This window comes from Panthera uncia, chromosome X (genome assembly GCF_023721935.1).
Source record: "Panthera uncia isolate 11264 chromosome X, Puncia_PCG_1.0, whole genome shotgun sequence".
NCBI lineage: Eukaryota > Metazoa > Chordata > Mammalia > Carnivora > Felidae > Panthera > Panthera uncia.
In genome coordinates, this window is record NC_064817.1 from 16,974,959 (window position 1) to 16,996,989 (window position 22,031).

The 22,031-nt window shown below is 41.2% G+C and overlaps 1 protein-coding gene across 2 annotated transcripts in view; it reads right to left on the bottom strand.

The window, feature by feature from the left end:
- SMPX (small muscle protein X-linked) overlaps positions 1–16,676 on the bottom strand; it is a 54,368-nt gene extending 37,692 nt beyond the window's left edge. The window contains exons 1-3 of one of the 2 annotated variants that reach the window (XM_049643580.1): positions 16,410–16,676; positions 11,770–11,826; positions 193–279 (exon numbers count right to left, since the gene is read on the bottom strand). In XM_049643580.1, the coding sequence (XP_049499537.1) occupies positions 193–279; positions 11,770–11,808 (126 nt within the window). In that variant the 5' untranslated portion in view covers positions 11,809–11,826; positions 16,410–16,676. Of the gene's footprint in view, positions 1–192; positions 280–11,769; positions 11,827–12,174; positions 12,216–16,409 lie in introns of those variants that run through there. The other variant, XM_049643581.1, reaches the window with a different exon arrangement.
- Positions 16,677–22,031: the final 5,355 nt, after the last annotated feature.

Genomic DNA, 22,031 nt, shown 5'->3' on the forward strand with positions numbered 1-22,031 from the left:
AGCAATGTGTTCCATGGCTAAGTGAGCAAGAGGCTCAAAGAAATGTATGTACTTTGTGATGACTCCTTGACCCACATCCATTCATGCCTCCCTTGTCCTGGAGAGCTGACACTCGCCTTGCCTTTGCCCCACTCTAGTCAGGAGTCTGGAGGAGAAAGACAGGGCTGAGCTCTGCCACTAAGTTTTCCTCACCTCCTCCGTTTCTGGAGTACACTCTTTTCTTCTGGGGGGTTGCCCAGCTCCCGGCCGAAAGGCTCCCATGGGGATGTTGATATTTGCCTAAAAGAAAAAAGCAGGGAAGATTTAACTCAAAAAAAAAAAAAAAAAAGTAGGAACTTGCATTGACACTTGGAGACCGTAATCACTGTGATAAAAACGCATCCAAAAAGTACATCTTTAAATCTTTTTTCCTCAAGAAAATTGTAATAATGACAGTACAAAAATATGCAAAGGGAAATTTGACTTCCATTTATTACAGATTTCTGGTACTCATCTTTAGGTCTGTGCAGTGATTTCACAATTCCCTAATGGATAGAATTTCAAGACAGTTTGTTCTGGCTGTTGCCCTCCTGTGGCACTTCACATTTTCCTCTCCCTCATATGAAAAAGGAACACATAATGATAGGAAAGGAGGAAACAGCATCCTCAGAAGCCATCCCACCTTAGCCCCTCCTTAAGGTTCCTTCAGATTCACCCTAGGAGGGGTGCACTCACACCTCCTAAACTCCTTCCTCCTTTCTGTAATGTCCTATGGCTTTCCTGGCACTTCTGTGGTCTCTGTGATTGACACTCCTCTACCTTCTCCCCAGCACACCACTGTGTGGGTCAGCACATAAGGAGAGTGCTGGAAAGCCAAGTTCCCTGGTATCACACTTCAGAGATTCTTGTCCTTCATTAAGATAACACGCTAATCTCCATCCCCAGTAAACATAAAACATCTTCTAGTAAACATGAAATAGGCTAAATGTTAAATTATGTGAGGAATGTATACTGACACAGTAATTTGAATCTGGGGTAAAGAATTTGTAAATTTGAATTTTATCCATATTTCATCTGATATCAAAAGGCAAGAATGTTTAATGCAGACCAACCAGGAGCATCACTCACATAAAACAAGCATTAAAACTTCTTTTTTAAGGTAGAACCTAATGTTTTCCACTTAAGATAAAGTGTTGCCTTACGAATAACTGGATACGTGGACTTGAAAAGTTGAAATTGCACTTTGATGTTATGCATCAAAGTGATGCCTGAGCGAAGGAAACAAAATATTTTACTACCTTATGATACAGTTTGGACAATTTGGGTACCATATCCAACAAAATTACTAGAAAGTGTGGTAAGGTCCATTTGGAAATGCCTGATGTGAGCTCTGTTACTAGGGGAATGTTCAACTCAAGACACAGGAAATATACAGGGTCCATGTTCAGGGAACATGGCAGATCTGTGTTCTCCCAAGAGAAGGAAGTGACGTTTTCCCCCTAGGGTCTTTAAAACTTCCTTTTGTACTAGAATAATGCTGATCCCACAGAAAGGAAACAGATCCAAAGGTTTGTGGTGGGTATCAAGAGAGGTAAATCACCATTCCTAGGGCCACCAAGCCAAGAAGTATTTTTGATCAGTGTGTACTATATATGTCAAAATATAAGTGCAACACAATCTTAGAGGAAGCCATTTTGGAAAGCCTAAGGCTGAAACTTCTATGCTATTCCTCTGTTTATTGGAAATATCAGTGGCCTAGAGTGGGAGGAGGGAGGGGCATATGACAAGGGGGAAAATATGTCTTATGCAGTGGCAAATGTGGTAGCATACTTCATGAATTCCAAGATGCACCTCTTTTAATACCTCCAAAATCAAAATGTGTCTTATAACCAATGGTTTCTTAAATATCTAATTGGCATATTTGTTTTCTTTTTTAGCAGGACATAAAATAATGGTATTTTACAATTGATAGTGTCTTAGATCGGATGAAATATCATTAGGGTCCTGAAATAAGATCTAGACAATTTAAGACCTGAAGAAGTTTATCCACATTGAACCAATATCTATCTCCGTTTCTACAGTTTGAATGAAAAAAGGGAAAAGTCAATATAGGGACTTTTGGGGAGAAGGTTAAAAGTTTTATTATATCATCACTACCCTCACCCATTTATTGAGTATCTACAGAGGGTGTCTTCCTAATAGTGAGTTGAAGTTAACATAGTTTCTGAAAGACTTGATTGCTGAACTAACCTATTTAATGAAGTGTGTATACTCTATAGTAGGTTGTAGTTTTCACTAAAGGAACACATAAAGGTCATCCAGGGTAATGTATTTGGTAAAGCACATGCTATGGGAAACCACCTTTTCCTGCTTAGAGTTTAATTTTAGCAACGCATGTAGCCTCTCCATGGTAAACAGGTGGCTTATGCTAGTGAAAAGAGCCCACTGCAAGGAGTTGTTACAGATTCTCTGTACTTGAAAAAGTGACAACTGTTCTGGGTCTCATCTTTCCCATTCGTAATATGAACATTAGGCTTCATCAGTGGTTTTCAAACCTTTCAGCTATGGAACCCTTCCTTCAAGTAAAGTATTGTGAGAACATCTAAAATGCAAACTAGGTGGAGGTAGAGCTGCTCTGGCTAAGGTAGTAGGGAGCCCAGAACCCGATCTGATTCCCCCAAACTCTGGGCCATGACAGGTTCTTTCAAACGTGTTGGGCCCAATCTGACAACCCTTGAAAGAGATCATCCCTAAGTGGATGAGTACTGACATGTATTTCAAACGTTTGCTCTTCCCATTGTTAAGTCGTCTGTCATTTACTCTAAACTAGCATAGACCATGTGATATTTTATATGTTCAGTTTGGTTTAAACTACAGCTCTAGAGAGTTCTATTGCTCTGAGAGTTCATCCTCATAGGGTGGTGGTTGGATGGTAAAATATCACTAAGACCACATTCCCATGATTGCTACCCCAAGTCTTTCTGTTAGTCATATGTCCACCAACACCTGAGGTTTTGATGTTTGAAGAAATGTCAGAAATAAGTGGCATGAGCTTTACAAATGGCTCTTACTGATGAAATTAGAGGTTAGGGTATGTAGATTGGTTAAAATATTTTAGAGACAGTCCCCACCCTGCTGAACAGAATGTAATAACCTGATAGCCTGTAGATTGCATCTTTAGAGACAGAGCTCAACGAGTGATCCCTAAATGGCTTGTCTCAAGCCATCAATAATGAGGATTTCCAACATGAGTCTTTTATGTGAGGTGACAGTCACTTGGAGTACGTAAAGCGAAAAGAGCTAAGGCTTCGTGGAGCTCACAGACAGCCTGCCTGGATGGTTTCATGCCTGCTTGCTAATGAATGTGTGTTTAACAAATGCCCATACATGTGGCAGAGTTGGGCCTGAGACTGGCCTTCACCTTAACCTGGTGTGATGTTGGGGACAGTAACCCCTCCCCGCATGCACCGTTCACTACACGCTATTTTAGCCACCCCCAAGCCCCGATTCAGCCTAGGTCCTACATCCTCACAACAAACTTCTGAGGTTCAGACTATCACCTTTGTTTCACTGATGAAGAAACTGAGCCTCAAAGACGTTAGAGGATTTGCTCAAGGTCACACAAACAGTCTGAGGAAAAGTCAGAGCCACCTCACCTTAGGGACAGACAGTTTCACTCTCTCAAGCCCTGTCTGAAGAGTTCTTTTTACTTGGCCAGAATGAGCTCTAACCACTCTAAAATTCTCTAAACTGGTACAAAAATTGCAGGCTTCCACTTTGAAAATGGCCATGGAAAACGGGCGTGCAAAATGGATAATTCAAAAATAGGTGTCAAAGAAAGGCCACATTGAAAAATGAGCCATTAACTTGCTGACTTGATGCTTTTTAATCTTTAAGGCATCACTCAAAAAACCAGGAACCTAAATGGGTTTTTTGACAGCAGATATAGACAGCATCCAAAGCAGCCCAAGAATGCGTCAATTATCCAGTCATGAACATACACCTGAAGGGAGTGTCAGAAGAGTGCTTTGTAAATGATTAGAGATGTTTCATTAATGTAATTGTAGGGTGGTGATATTTGAGTGACAAATTATACACTGAATTATAGCCATAAGAAAAATTCCTTGTAACTTGAATTTGATAGAAATACGTAGACCTTAGCTCTCTTTTTCATTTCATCAGCCAGAGAATTGTGTGAGATTCTTGTTTTTCACCGACTCATTCTGTTTCAACACAAATAAAATACTTTCTCAAGGATTAATTTTTCCATCTGCAAGTTGGGTATGGTATTTGCTATTCAAAATGGATTTCTAATATGAGGTACATTTTTGTGAAAGCAAATGGAGTTTGTCCAAGTCATTGATGTTAGACTTTCTGTATGTTGAGTTGACTCCATATCATTGATGTTACTAGACTTTGTTTATTCTATAAGGGTTGGACTTCCTTCTCTATACAGATTCTGTATAAATGCAAAGGAAGCAGGCTTTTGTTTTTCCTTTTGTAACACATTCTCTTGCATTTCTTTTCCCTCATTAACGTTTGTTCATCCTACACATTTTTAAATATGCCCCCCGATACAGCAAGCCTAGCGCATCGCTTTCCCAAACTATACATAATTTGTTACATCCTTGAAGTTTGGAATGGAAAAAAATCTACTAGATCATCTCTTGCCAGAACAGGATACAGTTCCCTGATAATAGACCTATCTGATGTGAAATGAATACTACACTTGATCTCACCAGGTGAAGAAAAGTAGAAAGAATTCCCTGTAAGTTAATTCCACTACTCCCTTAATTATTTGTACTGTTTTCCTGCTTGGCTCCAGGTTTTGAGCCTGAGGATTCTGGAAACAGTATTCCCTCCACAGCCACTCATATGTGACTTACAATGGAGTGACATCTTCTTTCCTCAGAGGGTTGGATTTTGATAGCTGCCTGACACTGGGTATTGACAATCCCTATCCACTTTGCTTTCCATAGCCATTGTTCTGCTATCTACCCCTCTCTGTTGGTCCCCACTCTGTTTCTCCTTTTAGTGCTGAAGCTTTTGGAGTTTCCTCTCACTGCATATTTGTTTCAGATGACCACTACTGATTCTATCTTTAGTTTTCAAAGGTCTCTAGCCACTCCTGCCAGAATCTATAGCCACCCCACCACGTCATCCTCCCAGGGCACAGGCAGAGGAAACCCCACAGGGCTGCATTTTGCAGTATTTCTTTCTGCACTTTCCTATTCTTAGTGTCCTGGGCCTCTCTGAATGGAGCAGGATATGACATTTTGAGATTTCTAGCATGTTCATAGAATCAAAAAGAATGAAATCTTGCCATTTGCAACTATGTGGATGGAACTGGAGGGTATTATGCTAAATGAAATGAGTCAGTCCGAGAAAGACAAAAATCATATGACTTCACTCATATGAGGACTTTAAGAGACAAAACAGATGAACATAAGGGAAGGAAAACAAAAATAATATAAAAACAGGGAGGGGGGACAAAACAGAAGAGACTCATGAATATGGAGAACAAACAAAGGGTTACTGGAGGGGGTATGGGAGGGGTGATGGGCTAAATGGGTAAGGGGCATTAAGGAATCTACTCCTGAAATCAATGTTGCACTATATGCTAGCTAATTTGGATATAAATTTTAAAAAATAAAATTAAAAAAATAATAAAATCTAAAAAATAAAAGCAAAAAAAAAAAAAAAAAAGAAAGAAATAGTAGATCCATGATCAAAGAAAAGGCCTTGATTATACATTAGAACAAGTGGCAAATGAAGGTTCATTTTTACTTTTAAATTTAAATAAAATATTAAAGGAAGATATGTATCATTATATTATTTGTATCTTTAACCACTGTATTTGATTAATGGACAAAATATGGGTGGTTATAGTTTACTCCCTTGTGCCAAGGACACATACTTTTTAATACTAGAAATACTTTTTAGTATTTAGTATTTAGAAATACCGTAATACTTTTTAAACTAGAAATCCTAGTCAGGAAACAGAGTCCCTGACACCTGTCTGTAAAGACTTTTGTTGGGTTGTTTTTTTCTTCCATGAAGCCTTTATTCCCTGGGAAATGAGGAGTGAAAGATCAATGATAACCAGTGGTGAAGGTAAAAAAATATTAAAGCTTGGGGCATCATGATATTCTGTTCTACACATGGGTTGGGTAGCAACAGACAAGTTCCCATAAGAAGCCACACACTCACTAATGATGCAGCATTCATATAATCATTCCTTTAAAATATATAATAAAAGAGTTAGGTTTTGTTTCACAAGCAGCTTAGTTAAGTCAATTAAGCAGAGAGGTGGTAATGCAGTGGCCATGACTGTTTTTACTTTGAGACCATGTGTGTCACCGAGTCACTTTGTACTTTTCACTCTTAGCCAACTAATGTTTAAGATGACTTTAATCAGGGTATGCTATTAGCTTCTTCCCTAAAATGCTGACACTATTTCTGAATGTCACTTGAGCTCTTTAAAAGGCAGGACCTGGCATCCATAAAATGGCAATTGTCCCCTGAGGTAGCCTTGGTACTTATGATTACCCTTTAGATGGTCCCACCCACCCCTCCATTCTCACTCTCTGTGCCAGGGTTGGGGTGGTAAGTAATGAGACAAGAGCATGTTGCAGAGAGCTTCCACACATGGGCTTTGGGATCACATGACTTGAGTTCAGGTCCTGACTCTCCTACTTACAAGCTGCGTGATCCTGTGTGAGTTCTTTCACTTCTCTAAACCTTCCATGATAATCCATGGGGATCTCACTGTACTATGCCAAGTATATAGTAAACCCTTAATAAACTGTGACTATTATTATCATCCTAATAAGAAACCTTAGAAGTTATTCTCAGGAAGTTCATAGACTATTAGAAGCTGCACAGAGGCTGGGAGTCCATATAATGCAACACCCTCCTTTTGCATATCATGAGGACCGGGGGGGGTGGTGAAGTCACAGAGCAGAGCTACAAGTAGGGCACAGGACTCTTTTCCATTCAACCATGAAGCTCTCTGATCTCATGAGAAAGGACACATAAAACTCAGCTCACTTTGATCAATGGTGGAGATAAAAGCCAGTGACGACCCAGAGAACATTGGCTCTGGGTGAGCTGAGGCCCATGGTGATTTCCAAAGGGAGTGTGTTCAAGAGGAAGGGGAAGGACAGGCAGGTGCTGCCAGTGGCCAGTGTCACTTGGTCTCATTAGAGAGACTTGCTGAGCAGATCACCAATAGGACTGGATTTCCCACCAGCTCTAGCTTTCCCCACCTGTCATCTCAAATTCTTTCATCTGAAGGGACCAGACCCACTATGCTGAGTGTGCTGATGTTACCTTGGTTGCAACTCCATCCCCATCAACAATGGGGTTTAACAAGCAGCCTGGAGAGTAAATAACCAAGGTCAGCAAACTATGGCCCATGGACCAAATCCAACCTGCCACCTGTTTTTATAAATAAAGTTGCATTGGCACACAGCCACACTCAATTCATTTATGTAATGCCTATATCTGCTTTTGTGCTATAATGGCAGAGTTGGGTAGTCAGAGACCCAATGATGTGCAAATCCTGAAGTATTTACTAGTTTGCCCTTTATAGAAAACATTTGCCAACATCTGGGATACAGCCTTATAGCTGCTTAGGAGACAGAGGCCCTGTCCAGGCAAAGGAAGGATCAACTGACTCCTGCAGGATATTTTTATGTCCCTGGCATAAATGTGATTGCATTAATACAACTGAAAAGAAATGCAGACTTATATAGAATCCCCTTATAATTCAAAGCCACCTTTTCAATGTGGATATGAAAAGACAACTGTCCATGTCCTCAGAGGTTAGGCCTAGTTCTGGCCTCCCTTATTAATCTGGGGCATGGGGGAGATGGAACCAGCTGAAAAGAAACCAAGGCTATTCCATGCACTACTTGGAGAGTTAAAAGAGACTTCTCTTGGGGCACCTGGGTAGCTCCATCGGTTGAACATCCAACTTCAGCTCAGGTCCTGATTTCATGGTTCATGGGTTCAAGCCCCACATTGGGCTTTGCACTGACAATGCAGAGCCTGCTTCAGATTCTCTGTCTCCCTCGCTCTCTGACCCTCCCCCCCTCTCAAAAATAAACATTAAAAAAAATTAAAAGGAGAGATATCTTTTAAGGAATTGTGTGCTATAAACCAGGGCCTTGCTATTCATTATTTTATTCATTATAACAATCCATAACATGTCTGATGCACACAGATGCAATAGTTCAACTATCTAAATGCCCACCTGTTGTAAGTATAGCTGACAGTGGCTTAAATTGCTCAATCCAGACAAAATAGAGATCTAAGACATTATTTTTTAGAAGTTTGTGCTGCAAAATACTATCCTGCAAAATACTCATTTAAAAGGTCCAGTATATTTAGGGATTCCTGGGTGGCTCAGTTGGTTGAGCATCGGACTCTTGATTTTGGCTCAGGTCATGATTTCATGGTTCATGAGATTGAGCCCCACATTAGGCTTTGCACTGACAGCATGGAGCCTGCTTGGGATTCTCTCTCTCCCTCTCTCTCTGCCTCTCCCCCCCCCCATGCTTTTTCTCTAAATAAATAAACATTTTAAAAATATAATAAAAAATTAAAGGTCCAATATGTAGAAAACTTTGCATACATCATCATTTTCTTGGAAATACATGAAGCCATTACCAAGTTATGGACTCTGAAAAATTCTGCAGCAAAGATCCTATTCAACTTTGCTTAATGTAGTATTTCCCAAACATTTTATCATGGAATCCTTTAATTAACAAAAAGCATCCCATAAAACTAGTATTCTAAGAGACAGACTTTGGGAACTGTTGAACTAGATGATGGTGGTGATATGATGATGATAATGATGATGATGATGATTGATGATAATGGCTAATATTGATTAAGCAATTATAATAAGCCAGATACTGGCCTGAGTATTTACATGTATTAATTCACTTAACTCTCTGAGCAAACTATGAGACCAGTACTGTTATTAATTCCCCACTTGATAGATAAGGAAACCAAGGCACAAAGAGGATGAACAACTTGCCCAAAGTCACACAGCTAGTAAGGCCTGGAGATTATGAGCTCCTCAAAGAGAGGAATCGGATATCAGTTCATCTCTGCATGGCCTGCACTTTGCACAGTGCCTGTCACAAATTGTATACCCAGGAAATGACAGTTGAATTGGAAATAAGATCCTGATAAAAAGGAGAAGCAGAGCACCTGGGTGGCTCAGTCGGTTGAGTGTCTTACTCTTGATTTCAATTCAGGTCATGATCCCAGGGTTGTAGGATCAAGCCCCACATTGGGCTCCACACTGAGCATGGAGCCTGCTTAAGATTCTCTCTCTCTCTCTCTCTCTCTCTCTCTCTCTCTCTCTGCCTCTCTCCCCCACTCGCACGGTCTCTCCCTCTAAAATCAAAAAAAAAAAAAAAAACAACTTCAAGGGGTGCCTGGGTGCCTCAGTTGGTTAAGTATCCAACTTCAGCTTGGTCATGATCTTGAGGTTTGTGAGTTCAAGCCCTACATCAGGCTCTGCACTGACAGCTCAGAGCCAGGAGCCTTCTTCACATTCTGTGTCTCCCTCTCTCTCTCTCTCTGCCCCTCCCCTGCTCGCACTCTCTTTCTGTCTCTCAAAAATAATAAATAAGTGTTAAAATTTTTTTAAATTTAAAATAAAAAAGAAGAAGCAACTAGAATGTGTTGATTAGAACATTTAAGATCTTTAAGTGGTATTTAAACAATAAAAGCATTCCCTCATCATTTGGGGTTTCTATTTGTTCCAGACAGGACTGTACCCTAAATAATGTTACTATAAACTGTTTTACATAGTGTAACCATTTTCGTATTTTATTTAATAGACCCTACTTTAGGTTAATGCAGAAATTATAGAAAAGTATCAGATAGTGCAGATCCTATTTAGCCACAAGAAATAATATTTCATTTGAAGGTGCCTTAAATTAGTCTTTTTGAGTGGCATAAAGTATATTGAAAGAGGCAATATCACATCCATAAGAAATCACTCTATTGTTTTTGTTGGTAGAGTGGATGGAATTTTTTAAATGCAGTAAAATAACAGCTACTGAGAATAGTCAATAGCAGCTTTTTAAATATTACAGACCTAAAAATATATCAAGGTCAAAATTAGTAGATAAAATACTGGTGAATTTTCAGTGTAGATGTGAGGGAAGCTAGAAAGCACTAAGGAAGAAAAATCAACACACTTTTAGCTTTAAAAGGAAGAGAAGCAAAGACAGCCTGAGAGAAGACTATGTTTTTCTGTCCTGCAAAATAAAAAGGAAATTTTTTTTAGCACTTTGGGAGCTTTAAATGTGCTGTTTAGCACTTTGGGAGCTTTAAATGCAGTGGTTAAATGGTATTATTTCTCATCACGTTAACATAGAGCATTCCTGAATGATAATTATTATGATAATTGTCACTTAATGAGGGCTTACTATGCTGTTTTAAGCAACTTGTATGTGTAGCTCTAGGACATGAGGACATGATAATAACAATTATCCCCATTTTACAGATGTGGAAACAAAGGCAGAGAAATGAAGTAGTTTTCCCATGATTCCACACTGGTATGGATTAAGGATTCAAACTCCTGTAAAGAAGATTCAAAGGCTCCAGGATGCCCACAGATCTGGGAGGCAAAATAAATTCAAGGTATGTCAGACACTCACTAGGTGGACACAACAGGGCTAAACGTGGCAATGCGGAGTCGGATCCTTGCCAATAGGCTCTTTCTTGGTAGTCTGTTCTATGACTGGTTTCCAGAGGTTGTAATACATCTTTCCACTTAAGAAGCCCATCCACTTAAGACTGTGCATTAGTCATGACAGGTGAAGATTTGTCCCCCCACCCACCTCGTGTACCACCAGTGTGTGCTAGGATTTCTAACCCCACAATCTGGCCACATGCACACCCTTCCACAATATGGTCAATTGCTTATGTTTATGCTGTGACAGTGCATCAGACCCCAAATATTCAGGAACTATGCCTCATGTCCTGTGGGATTCAGAAAAGTCCAGGAAAAAAAAAAGTTTAAAAGCTCCTTTAGAGAAAGCACAGATGACTCCATGTTGATGGAAGAGAAAGATGGAAATTTATACTAAAGCAGTGTGCCCAGCATCACAGTGTGGGAGCCATTTGAGAGTTAAACCCAGAAACCTCAAAAAAATAAAAAATTAAGTATTGAGTAAAAACAATATTGAAAGTTACCTTCGTAATTGTATTTGTGTTCCAAAATGCCTATTTCCCCCTCCCCTTTTTGGGGTGACTCTTAAGTCAGTGGAAACAACCAAAGAATTTGTTTGCTGGGAAGACAGGAGGAGACATAATAGCATACAGACTTTACAAGATAAATACCCAAACCTTGGGAATAACACTTGACAGGAAAGGATATATTCTAAACACATGGGTCAGCAAATTTAATTGGATATAAAAATGGAAATTGATTTTTGTTAATGGCTATCATGAGCATGTCAAAAACATATAGATTGAAAAACGTCCAAAAAATAAACACTGCATTTTTTTGTAGGCAATCATTTGATTCTTAGTTATAACTTTGATTGTCTTACAATTGAGCACAATTGAGCAAAAATAGCTTCTCCCTCCTCAGTCGTACCTTACCAGCCTTATATCCTGTCTCATTTGTGCCCTATGAGTCGCGCTTTTCTTGAAGTTAATTACCAAGTTAGGGGTGAACAATCACAAAAGGTCTGAGTTATTAAGCAAACAGGCTAGGCGTCACAGAGCTGATGTTAAAACAGAAATATGCCTACTTACCTGGATGGCTCTGACATTGGAAACTGGCTGTTTCGACATATTCACGGGGTCTTATCCCTAAAAAAACAAGTGAGAAACTGTTAAAGGTGGCGGCATTGAGATTCTCAGTCTTGATAAATTAGAACTTAACTCATGATTCAACTGGGCAGTCACCCCTTTCACTGGCCATATATTCTTTCCGTCTCAGTTTCCGAAGTTACTAAGAGACTCTCCTTCCTAATGCCTCGGGGAGAGGGAACACTAGAGCGCCCGGATAAATCATTCAGGAGGAGAAATGCTGAGACGCCTTGCCCCTGATCGAATGATAGGCAATGAGAAACTTGAAAGGCGCTATCATCTCCTTCCCTGCCCTCCTGCCCCCACTGCCAAGAGCAGCAAAGCAAAGAGGTTGTGGGAAAAAAACACCTTTGTTTGGGGCCTCAGAAGCTCTCCGCCTGAAACTGAACTTGTGATCTGAATGAGCTGTTGCCGGGGCTGTGTGTCAGTCCACTGGGAGCTCCTCCTCTCCACGAACACCAAATAGAAATGGCCTCAACTATGTTCTCACTCCTGTGATGCCCTCGGCTCACTGTGCACATTGTCTGTGTTCACTGTGCACAGCCCTGGGAGACGCTGTGAGGATGGGGCCACCTCTCCCCACACAGTGTGTAGACCCCAGGCTCTGTAAACACAGGCAGCCATAAGCCTCACCTGTCTTCTTTTTTTTTTTTTAATGTTTTTTCATGTTAATTTACTTATATTGGGGGGGCGGAGAGAGCACGAGCAGAGTAGGGGAAGAGAGAGGGGGAGAGAGAGGATCCCAAGCAGACTCCGCACTGACAGGGCAGAGCCCGATGGAAGGCTCAGTCCCATGAACCTCGAGATCATGACCAATGCCGAAATTAAGAGTCAGACTGAGCCACCCAGGTGGCCGTGTCGTCTCTTCTCTTTCGAAATAGCCTCAGAAGGCAAATAGGACTTACATGACTATGTCATTTCCCCAAGATGTAGCAGTGCTTCCTTCCCAAAGGACTTGTGCTTTCTTTCAGATCAGGAGACCTGGCTTAGAGCACAGTGACTAGTGGCCAAGGTTTTCCTGGCGCTAGGGGGACAGAGAACAGCCCAGCTCTGGCATGTTATCACAAGTCTAAGTAGTGTCATAGCTAGGTCTATTAAATGTTGACAGGCCCAGTGGAAAAAGGTGAAAATTGAGTGAATGAAAAACATACTGCTACTTAAACCCAAAGTATAAAATGGGTTGAGTGACATTCCTCTACTGACTGGTGTAAATGCATGTGCTAACCTGTGAATAAATGAACACAGACAGCAGCGTGGGCATTTGCTACAAGTTCTGTGCAACCTGGCCTGTGCCACTCAACATTTATAGGCCCCTATCCTCTTCCTCAAATTTTACCTGATTCACAGGCTGTGGTGAGAATCAAAATGACATAATTTTCCCCAAACTACCACGTGAACACTTAAGCTTGATGCAAATATTTATTGTTTTATTGCCACTGTCCACAGCTAGTGACTTTTCTGTACTTTCCTGATCTACAGCTTCAAGTATGGAGAAAGAATTGGTGGGGGTGCCTCGGTGGCTGAGTCGGTTGAGTGTTCGACTCTTGATCTCAGTTCAGGTCCTGATCTCACAGTTGGTGAGATTGAGCCCTACGTCGGGCTCTGCACTGACAGTGTGGAGCCTGCTTGGGATTCTCTCTCCTCTCTGTCTGCCCCTCCTCCACTCATGCTCTCTCTCTCCCTCTCAACATAAGTAAACATTTTTAAAAAAGAATTGTGGGGCGCCTGGCTGGCTCAGTCGGTTGGGCGTGCGACTTCAGCTCAGGTCACGATCTCGCGGTCCATGAGTTCGAGCCCCGCGTCAGGCTCTGGGCTGATGGCTCAGAGCCTGGAGCCTGCTTCCGATTCTGTGTCTCCCTCTCTCTCTGCCCCTCCCCTGTTCATGCTCTGTCTCTCTCTGTCTCAAAAATAAATAAACGTTAAAAAAAATTAAAAAAAAATTGATGTGGGGCGCCTGGGTGGTTCAGTCGGTTGAGCATCCAACTTCGGCTCAGGTCATGATCTCACACTCCATGAGTTTGAGCCCCACATCGGGCTCTGTGCTGACAGCTCAGAGCCTGGAGCCTGCCTCAGATTCTGTGTCCCTCTCTCTCTCTCTCTGCCCCTCCCCCGCTCATGCTCTCTCTCTGTCTCAAAAATAAATAATAAAAACATTTTTAAAAAATTTTAAAAAAAGGAATTGATGTAGTGACGCCTCCACCACTTGTAAAGAAAAAAGAGCTGAGAACTCTGAAAAACATGTTCTTTTAGATTTTCAAAGTCTTAGGTTCTATTATACGAAGTCAAACAGTTACATAATTTTTAAAATCTCGAATCCAAATATAAGTCTTTGGAGTCACATACATGAAAACAATGAGATTTTTTAAAGTTTCACCTGAATGTTTTGGTAATACATAGATATATGGCCTCTATCCGGAAGAGTCTAGTTAGAATCATTTTCATTTTGGTTAAAAAATTAAAAAGTAACAAGAAATTGAACAATTAGGAATGCATTTTTCTCTATGACATGTTTCATATAGATTTCTGTCTTTCCTACAGTGTCAAAGATTCAATGAAGGCTTTTTAATTTTTGGATCTAGGATACATAGTTCAATTTCAAAAGGAAAAGCTTAGTAGTTTAATATTTAATGTCTCTATTCCTCAAAAGCTATTAGAAGTCATGCAAAGCAATAGTTCTCACAGGACTTTAAACATCTCCGTATATAGTTTTCTCTGTGTGTACAGCTACAGTCTAACCAATATCACTTGAAACTTTTAAAAAGTTACTGTACATTGATTTGAAACATGAGAAGTAGGAAATTTCTTTTGTTATTACAATAGCATGTTGAAATGTAAAAAAAATTAGGCAATGAATGATTGTATTATTTATATGACATTGATTTTTTTTTAATTAGGCTGATTTTGTTTTTTTTTTTCACTAAACTATCAGATTGCTTTGTTTCTTGTGGACCTCTGAGGCTAAAAGATAGATCTACCTTGGGCTTTGTCTCCTATATAGCCTCTGTATAATCTCATTTACACATGAATTCCTTCTTAACATATATGTCAATCTGCAATAGAAACATCTTTAGAAAATTGGTCAGATCCCAGCTCTCATTCCTTGGAAACAGGCTATATAACATTTGTGTAAATCAGTCCTGCAAGCCGTTCCCGCTGTCCTCATTATTTGCAGAGAAATCAGGGCAAAGCACGCTGATGAATAAAAATAGACAGTGTTCCCTGGCTGTTTCCCTGGCCCTGCATTCACCTCCGTTAGGGATGCAGTGTAGAATGCACCTTCCTTCTTTATCTGCACGCCTCGTCTCACCAACAAAAAAGAAAGCTATGCCTTAGACACACAACTCTACTCACAGCTGGCCCCAGCTTTTCATCCAAAGAGGTACTCTTTAAAGCACTCTATTACTGTGTCTCCTGGTTCTGGCTAAAATTTGGGAACACGGAAAGTTTGACAAGACATATTGACTTTTACAAAGCCTATACTATAATGGAAATGCTTGCCAGCTTAGCACAGTTGGGTTTTCCTGGAAGATCTGCAAGTCAGTGGGGGAACTTTAACGGTCTGTATGCTGAGTCATATACAATATACCTCTGCTGATGTTTTGATTGGGCAGCACCTAATATCTGACTTCTAAATAAGACTCTTACACTTACTAAAAATTTGTCAACATTAATATCACTGATTTAATAAAAAGGGATTCAGAGTAAAATAAATCAATATCTGGATAGAAGGGGCTTTGTTTGTTCTTTTTCAAGGTCTACTAAATGGCTGAAGCTCACTCTCACAGGGAATTATCTTCTGTCCCGCAGCTAAAAATAATCCCTGAGAAGAGTGTAGAAAGATGTTCAGCTGTATGAACTGACTAACTCCTTATTCACTTTGCCTGAAATATGCCGAGAGGCAAGAGACACTCTCATCGTTGCCATGTCTCAGAACCTGGTGCCCACAGAGACAGACAAGTGCTGCCCTCCACCCTGCTGGGCATCGGGAACACCTGACCAAAGTGGCGCTTTCAAAAAGATGCCTTTGGAATGTTAATAGATCCGTACGTTGATAGAACTTTATCATTGGGGCCAAGCCCGGTGCTTAGGGAGAGGGGCAAAGCATTTTAAACTTGTACTGTGTGACAACTCCGGCAATCATTTGCATTTAGGTAAATCAGAGAGCTAGCATTACAGGTTTCCTCTGCTGCAAATTCTCTTGATTATTTCTAGGCTTACAGCCTGAATCACTCTGCAGCTGACTGACTGTAACCCTGGCCATAAGAATGAAAATGACATGATGTTCAGGATCACAGTCATCCTATCTGAACCGTGGAAATTTTTGTAATGGCACCACCAGTGAAAACTAGTTTTAGTTCAATATTCTTTCAAATAGCTCCCTCCCACACACACACACACACACACACACACACACACACCTTATAAAACAGGATCAGCAACAATACCACTGAACGGTGAATTTACACAGAAGCTACATCCACTAGTCACAAGCCTACAAAGTTCTAAGTAGTCACTTCAAGTTAGGTATCAAGGAAATCTTCTTCAGAAATCCCCAGCTCCCTGAGCTGGGTCCTCTTGCTTACCTGCTTTATGTATTTGTTTACTGCCTAAGGAAAGTCCCAAGCAGCCAGATGCAAGAATACAAGGCTCCTCAGAAGGTGGAAGGGACGCCTGGTGTCCTCTGAGCTGTGATCTCAATTCCGATGCTTTGCATGTGGCTGAAATAGCTCAAGTGTTCGGTGCCTCACTCAGTACTGAGAGCTGCTCCCCGCTCGGGGCTAGAGGGAAACTCGGTTTCAGGCTAAGTGTTAAAGAGAATTCCTGTCATAGCTCACAGTTGTTCTTCCTAAATATAGAGTTTGATACAAACCATATACTGGCTTCCTCCGAAAGGCTTGACCGTGCTGAAAGCAGGGCTCAAATGTCAGCCGGAAGGTGGCTACGGAATCTTACTGCCCTCCTAATCTTCCAGAAGATGCTGGCAGCACTTTCTCACATGTTCTGAGGGGACACAGTGAAGTTCAAAAAGTAGGAAAAGTTTCTATCTTTAGCATTATCACCCAGAGGCCAGAAGATGAGGGGTGTTCAATAAAAATAAAAATTAGAGAGAAGCAGCATGGCACCAAGCTGCCTATCAGGGGCACAGACATGCAGCAGTGTTTAAGTCCTAGCTTGGTCACTGAGGAGCTGTTAAATTTCTTTCATGATCAGTACTCAATAAATGGCCACTAAATGATGATAATTATAATATTATGTTGAACTATAAGACATCACCCTTTCTGGGGTGCCTGGGTGGCTCAGTCCGTTAAGCATCCAACTTTGGCTCAGGTCATGATCTCACAGTCTGTGAGTTCGAGCCCTGTGTCAGGATCTGTGCTGACAGCTCAGAGCCTGGAACCTACTTCAAATTCTGTGTCTTCCTGTCTGCCCCTCCCCTGCTCATGTTCTCTCTCTCTCTCTCCCTCTCTCTCTCTCTCTCTCAAAAATAAATAAACATTAAAAATTAAAAAAAAAAAGACATCACCCTTTCTGTAGGTCATAAATGGTCCCAGATCAATCAACTCAGATTTGGTGCCAAGGCTGAGTCCTTGCCTTCTGTGCTCTACAGCCTCTACTGGTGACAATGACTTTGATCACAGACCATACGAGACAACAGCACAAAACAAAACAAAGAGGAAATATCTGTTTTAAATATGACAGGGGACAGGACCAGGTAGGAGGCAAAATACATTTTAAACAGAACACTGCCAAATCCTAAGACACATGCTCATTATTTTCATTTTGTATGGTTTTGGGGGTTGAGAGGGATTGGATTTTCTTTCTCGTGCTCATCATTTTAACGCTTTTTTTTCATTTTTAAATGTTTTTTATTTATTTTTGGAGAGAGAGTAAGCAGGGGAGGGGCAGAGAGAGAGAGGAGGACAGAGGATCTGAAGCAGTCTCCTCGCCAACAGCTGACAGCAGGGATGCCAATGCAGGGCTTGAACCCACGAACCACAAGACCATGACCTGAGCCAAAGTCTAAAGTTCAACTGACTGAGCCACTCAGGCGCCCCAACACTACTTTTATTAATCCATTGATTTACTTTGTTTCTTCAGTCTCTGGAACTTTACACAGAGGCTCCCTTCAGTAGAAGGATCAAACAGAGCAAGCACACTTATAATTCATCCACTATATGAAGGTATGAGTCCCTGGCAGTGTAGTCAGCCAATGAGCTACCGCCAGCCACCATCCCCGCCCAGTTCTCTCATTATGTGAGGAAAAGAAGGTCCTGTTCATATGAGCCCCTGAAGTCACATTTCTGTTCCCTGCAGCTGAATGCATTCCACACGGAAGAAACTAGCTTGTTTTCAGGTTGGTAAAAAGAAAACAAACTTTCTGTAGCTAGAAGGCCAGCAGATAATTGCAGTTCATGTCAGTTTGCAGCTCACCTTTCCATTCCATTCATGTGCTGTTTAAAAGAATCTTTAAACTTCAGTTTAAGCACCATGCTTTGAGATCATGTGGCACAAAAAGTGAGTTATTTATCACTGGAGAACAGAATACACTCAGCACCTTACTATTTCTCTACATGTTTGGCTACTCTTATGTGTCTAGAGCTCTTCACCAAACAGTAGGTTGCATCACTCCTTGGACAAACAAAACAGTGAGCCATTCTTGACCCCTTGCCTTGCAGTTGGTACATCAATTCTGCCACAGTCCTTTTGCCTTCAGTGACCCCTCAGTAGCCAGTGGTGTTATATATTTCAAGGAAAGTTCTCTCAGCAGCAGTGTCCTGTACACAGGCCTGGCCCGACTTGGGCATGGCTGCTTCTGTGGAAGAACTGAAGCGAGCTGCATTATCAGGACTCCTTTGGTCATAAGTGACAGAAACCCAAAGTGAACCAGTTTCAGCCAAGAGGGGGTGTGGCAGATACTGCTGATGCCTTTCTCAATATCACCTGTGCGCTCCTGAACTTCCCTATAGCTGTAGACATTTCCCAGTACGCTGTCAGCTTCACACCTCAAAAGCCTGAATCTCTCTGCCTCTCTGCATTAGGGCTCTCTCTGTCTCCAAGACAGGTTTCCTGGGTGTGCTGCAGGCATGACCTATAGTGCCAGGGAGCAGACACCCTAGGGACAAACCTCAAGTAATGGGGATGGTGGTAAATGCTCCACCTCCCTGTCTTCCGATGGAATGATTCCTCAGTGTGATCTACAGTTTCCCAGAGGTCCCCAGCAGAATTACCCGTACTTAAAGACTGTTTCTTTTCTCTCTCCTTTCATTTGTATCTTCCCAGTAAGAAATAGACTCATGTTGTGCCCATCCACTTGGTAATTGTCACTCACCAATCCAGTTACGTGTTACTGTGTGCCTGGGGCTTCTTCTGTTATATAGGTTCCTTAAACTGACAAAGTGACAACAGTAGTAGAAATTTCAAGGGGCTGTGGTAAGAGGTCAAAGATAAGTATTTGGCTTCTTGGTGCTTCTGGGAGACCACACCTGGGAGGGCTCTTTAGTTCACTGCTATACCCCCTTCGGGAAAGAACCTCATCCACAGGTGTGAACCCCAATGATAGGTGACCTTGCCCCTGGCCAGAAGTTGAGTGACTCAGGGTGGGGGCAATTAGAACCCTGGGATTTTAAAGGTTCTTTTTAATGCTTATTTATTTTTGAAAGAGAATGCAATCAGGGGAGGTGCAGAGAAAGAAGGAGACAGAGTATCTGAAGCAGACTCGGATACTGACAGCAGGGAGTCTAACATGGGGCTCGAACCCATGAAGTGTGACATCATGACCTGAGCTGAAGTTAGACACTCAACTGACTGAGCCCCCCAGGAACCCCAGAACCCTGACATTTTAAAAACTAGAGTTGGAGAAATAGATTTGGCACTCTCTAAGGAGGTCTGAATTCTTGGTTCTGGTTATTTCTGAGGGTCCCCTCCACCCCTGCCACAATATGAAACTCCAGTGAACCTCTCTGTCTTGATTTGAATTGTCTCAAATCCAGACACAGAGACAAGGCTGCAAGTAATGGAATACCTGAGTAGCAGTGGTTCAATCAGTAAAGTCATTTAGTCATCTCACAAGTCTAGAAACCTGAAGGGAGGTAGTTCCAGATTGGTTCAGAAATTTTATGAAGTTGAAAAACCCCAGGAAATTTCTAGTTCTTTAATCTGCCACTCTCAACAAGTCAGCTTTTCATCTTCATGCTTCTTACCTCATGTTCTCAAAATGGCTGCCACAGCTCCAAGAATCAGGATCTTCCACTAACATCCAAACAAGAAGGAAAAGCAGGGATGGTGGAAAAAAAGAGCTTTCCTCTTCTCAAGAAACTCTCCCAGAAGCCCCAGCAGATTTCCCCTTAAATTTGGTTAGCTGTAATTATATCTCATGGTTGCAAAGGAGAAATAAGAAAATCTCCATTTTATAAATGACACCTTTATAAAAAACACCTTGAAAAAGGTAAAGTCATATGACTAAGAAGTGTCTGAGTCAGAACCGTAATCTAGGTCTTCAGCCTCCAAATTCCAGAGGTTTTTTCATGTTCCTCTATGCAAGCCAACAGAAAGAGCCAGGGTGCTCATACCATTGCCCCATCCCTGAATGTCCTCATGGATAAGACTCTTATCATGTGCCCCAAATTACAGGCTTCTTTCGGGGTCCTCTTTCCTCAGTTCTGCTCTATTGTAGGTCTGCCTATAGTTTGGGCAAAGAGTAAAATAAATCATATTATGAAATTTTTAAATGAGTTAGTTAATAAATATTTGTACCATTATGTATAAAGATGTGACCCCAAAAAACTTTGTATGCTGACAGAAAGAAGAAAAATTGATAAATGAAAAATGATTAACTGGGAAGAATTATGAAAAAGAAAGTAGCTGTGATCTATGAAAACACTTTATTTTCCCATAACATTTACTTCTATGTTAAATTTTAATTTTTGACACTGTAACTATGAACAAAGCAATGCTTGGCTTTTTTAATATTTATTTATTTATTCATTCATTCATTCATTCATTCATTTATTTATTTTGAGTGAGAGAGAGAGAGAGAGAGCGAGCAGGGGAGGGCCAGAGAGAGAGGGAGACAGAGGATCCCAAGCAGGCTCCACACTGTTAGCAAAGAGCCTCCTACAGGGCTCGAACTCACAATCCATGAGATCATGACCTAAGCCTAAACCAAGAGTCAGATGCTTAACTGACTGAGCCACCCTCGATGCTTGTTTTTAATCCAGGAGAGCAGGTGACAAGGTTTGTCCCCTGGGGTGCATACCATGTGATAACTTCTTCCCTCTATGATTTCTTGAGCCACTTGTCTCCTTAACCCCGGTCCTTCACAGTGACACAGCAGCCATGTTTATGACTCTTCCCTTGGAATGTAGCTTACTTCCGTGAGTAGCCACAGAGAGGAAAAACAGTTTTTCCAAAAAGAAGTAATGTGCAGAGTTATAACTCTACCCACATGAAAAATCTTTTACATAATTATGCAGAACAGTTTAGCATCTCCTTGTCTGCAAACTCCTCATTTCAAAAAGGGACCTTCATTTCATCTTTGTATAGCTCAACAGCTTTTCCCCCCCAAAGTATTTTCCTTGCAGATATAAAAGAGCTATCTAGCCTTGGAAGTGAAATTCAGACCCCCAACTCCAAAAACATGGTGCCTGTTTCTCTGTCCTCAGAGAAAATGCTGGCATCCACCTCTCAGTCACTCCCAGCTGGGAGAATAAGATTTCATTCATTTATTCATACATTCATCCATCACTTATTTTATTAAGTCCTTACTATGATTAGGGCACTGTGCTAGATGTTGAGGGTTTAAAAATGAGTAAGATATAGTTCTGTTCACTATGGTCTGGTGGAGGAGACAATAAATAACAAGGTGGTTATTGGATTTGTGTGCTGTATTCAAACTGCTATGGGAATTCACAGGACGGTGCCCCTAACTCTCCCATGGTGCTGAGGGCTTCACAGAGAGGGATATGTTTCAGCCCAATATCCAGAGCTTATACTAAATGCCAGCACCGTTCTTTCCCCACTGTCACTGGGGAGAAAAGAGTGAATAAGCCTATGTTCCTGCCATCAGTACTTACACTGGGGAAAAGAGGGTACAGACCAAGCTAAGTAAACAAATAACAAAGTAATTATATATCCTATTAAGTGATATGAAAACAGACAAAAGGCTGAGTTAGAGAATAAGTTGGGGGAGGTGTGGCAGGAGCAGC